Source organism: Sorghum bicolor, chromosome 6 (genome assembly GCF_000003195.3).
Source record: "Sorghum bicolor cultivar BTx623 chromosome 6, Sorghum_bicolor_NCBIv3, whole genome shotgun sequence".
Taxonomy (NCBI): Eukaryota; Viridiplantae; Streptophyta; class Magnoliopsida; order Poales; family Poaceae; genus Sorghum; species Sorghum bicolor.
This window is the reverse complement of record NC_012875.2, coordinates 45038346-45049748: the sequence shown is the minus strand read 5'-3', so window position 1 is coordinate 45049748 and position 11403 is coordinate 45038346. Positions and strand designations below refer to the sequence as shown.

The 11403-nt window shown below is 45.1% G+C and overlaps 2 protein-coding genes across 2 annotated transcripts; both read left to right on the top strand.

Annotated features, from left to right (window-relative positions):
* On the top strand, positions 783 to 1565 carry LOC8077613. The gene has a single exon (XM_021463588.1). The coding sequence runs from the start codon at positions 783 to 785 to the stop codon at positions 1563 to 1565; it is 783 nt and encodes a 260-aa protein (XP_021319263.1).
* On the top strand, positions 5556 to 6405 carry LOC8074004 (histone H3.2). The gene has a single exon (XM_002447801.2). It carries the CDS (start codon positions 5677 to 5679, stop codon positions 6085 to 6087), a length of 411 nt encoding a protein of 136 aa, XP_002447846.1. The 5' UTR covers positions 5556 to 5676; the 3' UTR covers positions 6088 to 6405.

Here is an 11403-nt window from a genome sequence, read left to right as displayed (position 1 = left end):
CACTTTGCAAAACTTATTACCATATGACTTATACCATATAACTTACAACTTATGCTAAAATTTGAAACACAAAAGTTATAAAAGATTTTTCTTTTGTCTTTTTTTTTCTCTTTTTATTCTTTATATAAGTCTATCATTTTTTTTCTTTTTATATATGCTATCAACTCTTATTTTATTTGGACGATCGTTCACTTAGATTTGATGTAACAAAGGTTTAAACTATCTCCCCTTCTAGTGTGCTTTTTCCATAACCACCACTGATGTCATAAAAAAGTAAATCATTTATTTTAAAATGCTAGATGTAAATTTTAACCATATAATTTGTAATTATTAACTTTCTGCACGTAACTTTTATGTCTAACTTTATGTATGCAACTTTTATATCTAACTTTCTACGTGTAACTAGTAGATATTAACTTATAATTATTATCTTTTATGTCTAACTTTTTGCAAAGCTATTTGATTTATTATATTTTGTGCTTAACTTGCAAAATAATCAAAATAATTCAAGCTGGGTGGCAAATTTTGTAGAATAAAAAGGAAAGTGCACGCAGCGTTTGAAACTTTCCAATCAACAATTCACACAGATCAAATCGATGTAGATATATATGGAAGATGATGAACTTTACCTGGACATATACAAGGAAGCAGCGACATCATTATCCAGCTCTCCTAGATTTGTGGTAGGGGTTTAGCGGCGAGGCATATAACTATATATAGGAGGACGATTTCATTCACATTCTCCTGCTCGTCCCTCCTTGGATCGCGAGGCGGTTACGCCAATGGCGCCGCCTCCGCGGACTCTGCCGGACGATCTCATTCCGGAAATCCTCCTCCGCCTTCCTCCGGACGATCCTGCGGGGCTCGTCCGGGCCTCCGCCGTCTGCAAGGGCTGGCGCTGCATCATCACCGACGCCGCCTTCCCCGGCCGCTACCGCGCGTTGCACCCAACGGCCCCCGTGCTCGGCTTCCTCCACAACCCTAGCAACCGCAAGCTTCCCCGCTTCGTCTCCACCACGTCCTTCCGCCCTTCCGACGCCGACCATCGCCGGTGCCATGCGCTCGACTGCCGCCACGGCCACGCCGTCTTCTACGACTACGGCTCCCTCGACCCCAGGGGAGTGCTCGGCTCCTACGTCGTCTGGGACCCAGCCACCGGCGAGCGGCACAGCCTCCCCGATGTGCCGGATGTCTTGACACGCCCAGCTGTGGTCTGCGCTGCGGCCACCGAAGGCTGCGACGACGACCACCGCGGCTGCAGCGGGGGACCTTTCATCGTCGCCTTCGTCGGCGTGGAGAACATACCGATACCGGAGAGCCATTACTTCGACGCACACGCTTGTTTCTACGCGTCTGACACCGGCGAGTGGAGCGTGCACATCAACATCCACCTCGACCACGGCCGGTACAACCTCGACGATCGCCCCGCCGCGCTGGTGGGGGACTCGCTCTACTTCTTCTGCCGACGGCGGGGATACTGCGGTACCGGTACGGCCTCCTACGCCGTGTGCGCAGAAGGGACATCATCTCAGCAGGCATCAGGGAACGCGACGTCCTGTCGATGATGGAGCTGCCGAGGGAGAAGCGTCTCGGCATTGGCAATGGCAAGAACACAAACGTCGTCGTCATGGCGGCGGAGGGCGGCGGGCTCGGATTGGCCTGCCTGTGTCCTAAGACGGGTACCATGCTCTACCTGTTGGCAAGGGAGGAGACGGAAAGCACCGCCGGAGACGACGATGGCCGATGGGTGCAGCGCAGGGTCATCGATCTCAAAACGCTGCTCCCGGTTGGCAACCTTAAGAGGCAGCCATGTTTGAGTGGCGTTGCCCAAGACGCCAATGTCATTTTTGTAAGCACAGAAGATGGCGTATTCACCATCGAGCTTGTTGGGTCGTCATTGCAGTTGCAGGCGAGGAAGGTGTGCGAGATGGGCAGAGTCGTCGACAGCATTATTTATCCCTTTGTGAGCTTCTACACCGAGTCATTGCTGGTATGGCCTCTATTCTCTATTCTCGAGTATTTACTTGTATGATGTATGATATCCACCTTAGACTTAGAGTGATGAATTTGCAAATAAAGGAGGTTTTGGAGTACGTTGTTTCGCTGAATTTGCAAGTGTGAGTGCTGATCTATAACATGGTTATAAGATTAATGGTGTTTGGTACCTTTTCAGCTCAAGCTAGCCAGGCCTTGTTTAGTTTCCAAAAAGTTTTGCAAAATTTTTCAGATTCTCCGTCACATCGAATCTTTAGACGCATGCATGTAGTATTAAATATAGATGAAAATAAAAACTAATTGCACAGTTTGGTCGAAATTGACGAGACGAATCTTTTAAGCCTAGTTAGTCCATGATTGAATAATTTTTATCAAATACAAACAAAAGTGCTACAGTGTCGATTTTGCAAATTTTTTTAGAACTAAACAAGGCCCCAGCAGCAAATTGCCAGCAGCAGTCGGGAACCAGTGATCTTCGTATGGCATGTGGAATATAGGAAAACCGATCATCTCTCGCAGTGCTGATGGCCTGATGCGCTGTTTGGGGAAATAAAGTTCAGTGAGAGTATTATAAAAAGAAAATAAGTTTACTGAGGGTAGCTTGTTTTATTAGTTCACCTTTTCAGTTCGCGTTCTTCTTATCGAATGTGATCCTGGATCAAACAATTAAGTTCCACTTTAATTTAATATTTGGTCATATACGAGTAATTTTCAAGAAACAATTTGGTCTCACTACATGAAAATAGTACTTCGCCGAGTGCCTGGGGCACTCGGCGAAGACTACTTTATACTCGGCGAAGGCTTCGCCGAGTGCCGCACTCGGCGAAGAGCACTTGCCAAATTTCGGGCACTCGGCGAAGCCTTCGCCGAGTGCCAAGGGCCCACTCAGCGAAGATGACGGCAAGTGGCTTCTCCGTCCTCTTCGCCCAGTGGGACTTTGGCACTCGGCGAAGTCTTCGCCGAGTGCCAGCCACGAGCCACGAGGCACTCGGCGAAGAAATGGCTTTATTTTTTTAAAATTCTTCGCCGAGTGCCACGTGGCTGGCACTCGGCGAAGCCCCTGGCTTCTCCGTCCTCTTCGCCCAGTGGGACTTTGGCACTCGGCGAAGCCCCTGCCTTCGCCGAGTGCCGGCCACATGGCACTCGGCGAAGCCACTGAGCCCGAGGCTTTTACGGTTTCGTGTCCCAGCTTAACCGAGTGCCGCAGTCGGCGAAGCTGGCAAATTTCATTTTTTTTAATGTTCAGGCTATTTCCGCGCAATCCGCTATTAGGACAGCATATCCATCGACATGTACTCATCACATATATCACATATATCACAATATATCACATATCACAATATATCACATATCATAATCGAACCATCGACATGTCCATAACCACATATCATCCATCAGAATCACATAAACACATATCGTTCATCCTCGACGAACATCCACGTCCAACACAATCCATCAACTAAGTCCAACACATAAACAAGTAAAGGGACGTGCGAGGTACCTACGGCTCCCCCTGGTGAGCAGAGTGTGAACCAGTCCACTGGTCCCACACAGGGTCACCCTGCTGCGGCTGAGTAGAGGCACTCGGCGGCGGAGGAGGGACAATTTGGTCTCTTGTTCAATTCATCATAATCGTGTATTGAGCCGAAGCTTCATTTTAATATTTTTGACATAGGTGGGCTGTGGTGTTGCAGCTCCATACATGCTGCATACTGCATAGGCTGAAATGGGAATTGTTTGCAATATTATGTACCTTGGTGTGTCGGGGTGTGTGTGTGGTGGTGGGGTGGGTGGAGAGATTACGAAAAAGTGGTAAAACCAAGGGAGCTAAACTTCTCTTCTATGGTGTGTTTTTCCTTTTTCCTTTTAGGGTTGAGAGAGGGAGAGAGGAGATTCTCTTATATGGTTTGGTTTGTCCTTTCCCTTTTTTGAAGTTAAGAGAGGGAATGAGAAGATCTGAGGGGTGAGGTTTTGATCTACCATTCATTAGAAGTCATATTAGACATTGAAATTGGTGGGATTTGAAGACTCTAAACTTTAGTTTCCTTTTCCTAAACCTGTTTTTTTGTTACCATGAGCTTTATTTTCACTACACCAAAACCGATAATTCTTTAGGGTCTAAAATTTCTCTGTGTTGTAATCTAGCCGCCAAAGAAATATCATTTTCTTAGGGTTGTAGTAAACCGCCAATATATCCTTGGCGGTACCATAAGGCATCCAAGAAAAGTAAGAGAAGGGATGCTTGCTTGTTCATTTCTCTTCCTTCTCGGACAAGCAAGCATCCTTTCTCTCTTACTAGAGGGAGATGCTTGCTTGTTCATTTCTCCTCCTTCTCGGAGCGCGATGAGGGTGGAGCGGAAGCTGCTTGCACGCCGGCGCTCTCGGTGACCCCGCTCCCCTCCCTCTCCGACTATATAGCTTACCTGTCTCCGTGTGTATCTCAATACACATGGAGGCTATTCACATCTTCTCACACCTTACCGTTTAGAAGCTCTAGGCTCACACGGATTATTCCGTCTAGTAACACACGAATATCCCAACTCTTCGTCATATCATTAGTTGACTCTGTCGCCCCGACTTCTTTGCTGCTCGCCCAGCGTCTATGGCATGAGAGAATAGAGATGCTTATTGGGATGGCTATCTGGCTACTGGTTCGCGGCAGGTCTGACAGAGATGCAGGAAGACAGAGCGACGCACACCCATGGGGCATGTGTAGGCGGGAGACAGAAGCACACCCGTGATTAGGGTGCGGTGGAGGTGCGACAAAGGAGCAAACGTGAACGGCTCTGTTTTCTCGAGGCGTTTGCATAGGGAGAAAATAAGAGGACCCATGTTTGAAGAGAAATACACGGATGTAGTTCATCTGAAGATTATTCATCACATCAAATCTTTAGACGTATGCATAGAACATTAAATATAGATTAAAAAATAACAATTTGTACAGTTTGCTTATAATTTGCGAGACAAATCTTTTGAGCCCATTAGCCCATGGTTGGACAATAATTGATAAATACAACCGAAGGTGCTAGTCGAATCCAAAAAATTTTGCGAACTAAGATCTTATTTAGTTTCCAAAAAAATTTCAAGGTTCATGTCACATCGAAACTTGCAACATATGCATAGAGCATTAAATATAGATAAAAAATAATTAATTATATAATTTATCTGTAATTTACGAGATAAATATTTTGACACTAGTTAGTCCATAATTTGACAACAATTATTAAATTGAAATGGAAGTTAGCCAAAACTAAAAAAATTTGCAAACTAAACGAGGCCTAAAGAAGGCCCAAGTGGAGACACACAAGCTGCAGCCGGCCCAAACAGTCCAACACCACGCACGGCGGCCGGCAAGGGGCCACCACACACGCGGATCGCGATCCGTGGCAGCGCTGCCGCAGGAGGCATCCCCGCCGTCAAATCCACCCTCATCCAAGGGCTCCCCTCCCCCGGGGCGCCCCCCTGCTGCGCTGGCGCCGCGGCCCGCGGTCGCGCTCCCCGGCCGGATCCCCTCCAAATTTTTGCCCAAAACCGCGAAGAAATTTGAAGCCGGCGCGCCAATTCCCGAAAATCCCACCGCTACTTAAACGCACCCAAACCCCAAGCGAATCCCATCTACCAAAACCGTCTTGTTTCCGAGCCCAAATCACCTGCCGCGCCCTCCACTCCCACACGAAGCAGATGGCCCGCACGAAGCAGACGGCGCGCAAGTCCACCGGCGGCAAGGCGCCGCGGAAGCAGCTGGCGACCAAGGCGGCGCGCAAGTCGGCGCCGGCGACCGGCGGCGTGAAGAAGCCGCACCGCTTCCGCCCGGGCACCGTCGCGCTCCGCGAGATCCGCAAGTACCAGAAGAGCACGGAGCTGCTCATCCGCAAGCTCCCCTTCCAGCGCCTGGTCCGCGAGATCGCGCAGGACTTCAAGACCGACCTCCGCTTCCAGTCCTCCGCCGTCGCCGCGCTGCAGGAGGCCGCCGAGGCCTACCTGGTGGGGCTCTTCGAGGACACCAACCTCTGCGCCATCCACGCCAAGCGGGTCACCATCATGCCCAAGGACATCCAGCTCGCCCGCCGCATCCGCGGGGAGCGCGCCTAGCTGTTTCATTGTATCTATCTGCTACACTACATACTAGGTGTTTATGCTCTGTTCTAGGAGTGCGCTGTTCTTGAGTTTTTAGTTTCGTCCTGTCTCCTGTTGTGGTGACGCTATCAGTGAACTACTATATGTGGCTGCTTGTTTGAGAGAAATGCAGTGATCTATGCTTTTCACGACGTGAATACTGATGGTCTGCGTGCCGTGCTTTCAGAATGCTTGATTGGAATGGGCCTTGTTAAGTTATTATGGCTGATGGTTGCTTCTTGCTTGTGATGGTGGTTTTGTAAGATTCAGTTCCTAGTAAATTGTTGATAAGAAGGTGGATCTATCTTTTTTTGAATGGGAAGTTGAAACTTATTATTTGCATCCATTGCAATATTTGCAGTAACGTGTGATGTTCTGACCTCTACTATCAACTGATTCTGTTTTACTATTTTTTAAGTATAATTGGCTATGATTTAGCACAAGTGAAACGATCTGGCAACGGCATGACCTTGTGTTGTTAGCTTCGAACCTCATCTGCTATAAGCCTTGAAGAGAAACATGGTATTGAGTACTGACTGTCCTGAATTTGGTCTTGTTTCCTTTTTTTGTTTTTGTTTTTGAGGAATCTGGAGCCCCTACAGTGAAAAAAATTAACCGAAAAACAATGTGTTTGTGAGTGTAGTAGTGATCTGCATATACTCTAATCTCAGAGTGTATCTTGAGCTCTTAAACTTGTACTTAGCCTGGAAATTATGCTAGCATTAAGAGCACAATTGCTGAACTGGGTTGTGTAAGTGTTTCTTTTTGAATCAGCAGCTGGAATTTGTTTACAGGAATTGCACTTGCATTTGGGAGTCATCTTTGATTGGAAGTCTGAACTCTTAAGATAACAAGCACAACATGTAGCAATCCTGTATGACTGAAACAACTACTACATATCCACACCAAGCTCTAGTCCCGTACTTCAGCCCTGGGATGAACACCAGATCAGTCAATTTTTACACTGGATGTAAATATGAACCAAATTTGCAGTGACAGTATTTAGGAGAGCTTACCGTGAGCAGTTGGGTGTCGGAACAGTTCAAGCGTTTACTGTATGCTTGTCGAGATCGATGCATCCTGCATCTTCTTTCTGTCGGGGAGCAGCACCGTCGACGCCAGCGTCGCGAAGTTGGCGCCGTGCCGGTAGTCCGACCCGATGGACTGTAGGTGCGGGCTCAGCACCGCATCTCTTGCGCTGTTGGTTAGACAACACACCAACGCTCCAGGGAAAAAAAAAGATATTCAGAGACAGAAGCGATGGAAATGAGTTGTTGCGAGAGAAAAACATTATACCATGACTAACAAGTGAACAGGGTGAATTTTGCCTCACCACCGCCCGTGGTCTTTTCCCAGAAAAGAGTTTGTACCTAAATCATGAGGTTAACTCTTCATGATTCAGTATTTCTCTTTCCATATATTGAATCCTTGCCGCTCTTTTTTGGTTGCTATTGATACATATGTTCAAGTTTGTGGTGTATGTGTATTTTGCATACGAAGCATCGATGCATTATTTGATATATTAATTATATGTTTACAAGATATTAAAGTGCAAAAGATAAAAAGGGGGTTCCTTAAGGAGTTGAATGAAAAGTCATAGTCGAAAATAATGTTCGCTGATTTATTATGAAAGAAAAATACTGCTGATAGAAAAAGTACGGTTTATAAGACAAATGAACGGAGCCAAGTTTCTATCCTCTTGTGTCCTGTGGTATCACTTTGGGTAAATGATTGAGAAAAGACATCAAATCGAAAGATAGTACAACCTCCATCCTAATCCTAAATTATAAGACCCTGTTTAGATTGGAAATGAAAAATTTTTGAGTGTCACGTCGGATGTGTCGGAAGGATGTCGGAAGTGGTTTTTAGAAACTAATAAAAAAACAAATTACATAGCTCGTCTGAAGACTGCAAGATAAATCTATTAAGCATAATTAATCTATCATTAGCACATGTGGGTTACTGTAGCACTTGAGGTTAATCATGGACTAACTAGGCTTAAAAGATTCGTCTCGCGATTTTCAACCAAATTGTGTAATTAGTTTATTTTTTATCTACATTTAATGTTCCATGCATGTGTCCAAAGATTCGATAGGATGGATGCAAATTTTTTGGGTGGGAAACTAAACAGGGCCTAAGCCATTCCAAGAATATTGGAGAGTCAAAGCATCTCAACATTGACCAAAATTATAGAGAGAATTATAAAGATTTATAACATCAAATAGGTATACTATGAAAATATAATTAATAAGTAATGTAATGATACTTAGTTATAAATATTATTATCTTACCATATAAATTTGATCAAACTTGAAATGATTTGACTCTCCAAGATTCTTGAAATGACTTATAATTTAGGATGGAGGGAGTAATAGGCTAAACTTCTCGTCGGCCTTTTCAGTGGTCGCCATGATCTGTTTGAGGAAGCAATTAACTCAGTGATGGCCTTTCATCTGTTCTTGCCTCATTGGTAGATATACTACTCTGCAAGTGATGCTCCAAGAACCACCGATGGACGACTTCTTGCAACGTTTGTGCACGAAGGTTAACTAATTGTTACCGAGTATATTGTTGTTGAAAGATTTGACAGCTTGTGGATGATACTAGAAAGACATGGGCACGGCGTTGCCGCGCCACTGGCTTGTGTGGACACCGAAACCTCTATATCATGTTCGATCTTATGCTCTTCGTTAATCTACTTTTAAAGTGTCTAATTTAGATTCTAAATGTAATTAAGTAGTATTGTTATGTTGGCAATAGATTGATAAAGGAGAAATAGTCGCTCAACATGTATGATTGTGAAACCTGGGTTCATCTTAACATACTTTCTGATACATCCTGTGTACCTGTTGATCCTGAGATGTTCAAGGCCTTATATATGTTCTGCTAGATTACAGGCATGCAAGTTCAGAATTTCAGATTATGGCATGGGAAAGTTTAGAAACAGAAGCTCAGAGTTTGACTGATACATCTAACATAAAAGAGCCAAATTGGCCTTGACACTGAACGAAAGCTATAGAGTATTGCAGCTTTTGAATTTCCAAAGCAAGTGCATTGCTCATTGGAAAACAAGCCACAAAATGTGCATTACAGTCAGAACTGACAACTCTTCAATGTATATAGTTAAAGCAACAGCAGACTGAACAGTTCAGAGGTTTAGATGAAACAAATGTTTGACAGCAGAAGTGCATACCAGATAACCGAGGTTCTCAACAAAGCTACATTACCAAAATTAAATACAATTGGAATCTAAGGAATGGGAAAGTAGCATTGCTACTTATTGGAGAATGGAGAGATAAATTAGATCAGCTTATGGATCAATATCTTTGTATCCATGAGATCGAACAAATAAGACAGATATGCTTTTGAATAAAAAAGGTAAAGACCACTCACGATGACTCATTGAAATTGCAAGTGAACCAGAGATGGTATTGCTTATTTTTGTGAGCCATTAGTTTGTCATAACAATTACATTGATTTGTTAAAAAAAGGTACAATGATGTAATGAACAGATTATCAAAAAAATGTGGAATGAACTCGCTCCCAGGATAAGTTCCTGAAAAAGAAAAAAAAAAACAAGAAATAGTTATTAAGCTCTATACTATTTTATAGCGGCAAGGACAAGTTGTAAAATTGTTTCCAAGTTGGCCTTGGTTCCCTTATTCTTACAGATTAATCACTCTCTTGCTATGACTATCACATCTTACACTGTTCACACTGAAGGGGTCTGCATCTTGCTCACACAAATTTAGAATGAACCCATGTCAATTTGCAACTTGCTTCTCAAAGGCAACAAGTGCTAAATATTAAAATGAAGAGCTATACTAGCTGGGTTGTTTTCTCAGGAGAGACCTCATTGGCAATCAGGCTGTCAAGAATATAAGCTGAAACTAACATAGTAACATAGTAACATCAGTATTTGGATCATTGTCTTCGCAGCAAAATCGTTCCTGAAGAAGAGGATGAAGGCAGAATGCTACATTCATAAATATGAAATGGCTTCATCTGCACTCCTGCTCACTTTCTGAGGTATATAGTTGAAGTGTCAAACAAATGTGTAGCATTGAAATTTTGAATTTGCTGAGGCTTGAAATTATATATTCCAGTAAGGCATTTCTTAAGCACTTAGTGTGTATCCAGCATTCGCAAATGTATTTGGTTGTCCGGAAGGAATCAGGGTATAATATTTATGTATTCTCATATCTCAATCACACCAGTTATCATGGTAGTAGCAAAACTAAGCATGGAGGTTTAGCAAATGGAAGTTTTGTGTTTTGGATGAGGTGTCATCTACATTAATTTGTTCCATAGAAAAGGAAACTGGGCAATTACTATCTAGCTTTCTGGATCCTGAGCTTGCCTCCCGTCAGTTCTCAAGAGTGCCCTATACAAACTACAGAGAAGAAACAGGAGAGCAGTGCCTTTGCAAGATATCTATGCAGCAATGCAATGGGCAATGACCTGTCAAATATAAAATCTTGGCTACCAAGGTTGGTATCGCCACATTCACGCCATGGCTTGGCCGGTCACGACATTGAGAGGCCAACCAAATGAATGAAGCTGTGACTCTGCCATGGCTTGGCTGGTCACGACGCCCAGAGCCCAACCAAAAGAATGAAGCTGTGACACACCGTAATGCTGCACCATGGTGTTCACGACATTAGATCAAACACCTAACTGACATGACCCACCAGTTCAAGCGAACAGGCTGAATGAACTTGAGGATGGAGATCACTCGCCTGTAGCGGAGCAGAAGCTAAGCAGGGCAACAATGTCATGATGGGGATTCACGGCCGGAGGCCCCGCTGCTACCTCAGGTTCGCTCGACGTTGTAGCCCGCAACGGCATCGGAGTCCATCCCGCCCGAGCGCCGTCGCGAAGGGCCCACCTAGATTGCGTCGGCGGAGTCGCGTGGGCACGGGGGGTGGCCACGCACGGACCGTGGAGCTGTCCACATCCCGCAGCCCGCACCGGGGAGCAGCTGCGCCGGGACCAACTTATCGTTGTGCCGGTGGACAAGGGTGCCTCGACTGCCATGGCCGGGAGCCAGTGCCACCTCGCCCTAGTACACCCTGCCACGCCCGCCTCGCCGCCGTGAGAGAGAGAGAGGGAGGTTTCGCGAGAGAGGAGGGGAGGCAGAGAATGGATGCGTGGACGGCTTGATCGACGTCAGTTTGTGAATCGAACGGCAGATAAATTTCAGATGATGTGGATAAATCTGGTGACGGAGAGGATGGGGCAGGATTCGTAAAGTAAATAAAAGATTAGATTTGAAACATGCTTGCCGTGTAT

Bases quoted from the DNA above. Each gene is read 5' to 3' on its own strand.
- LOC8077613 (XM_021463588.1), top strand. From the start codon at position 783: ATGGCGCCGCCTCCGCGGACTCTGCCGGACGATCTCATTCCGGAAATC.
- LOC8074004 (XM_002447801.2), top strand. From the start codon at position 5,677: ATGGCCCGCACGAAGCAGACGGCGCGCAAGTCCACCGGCGGCAAGGCG.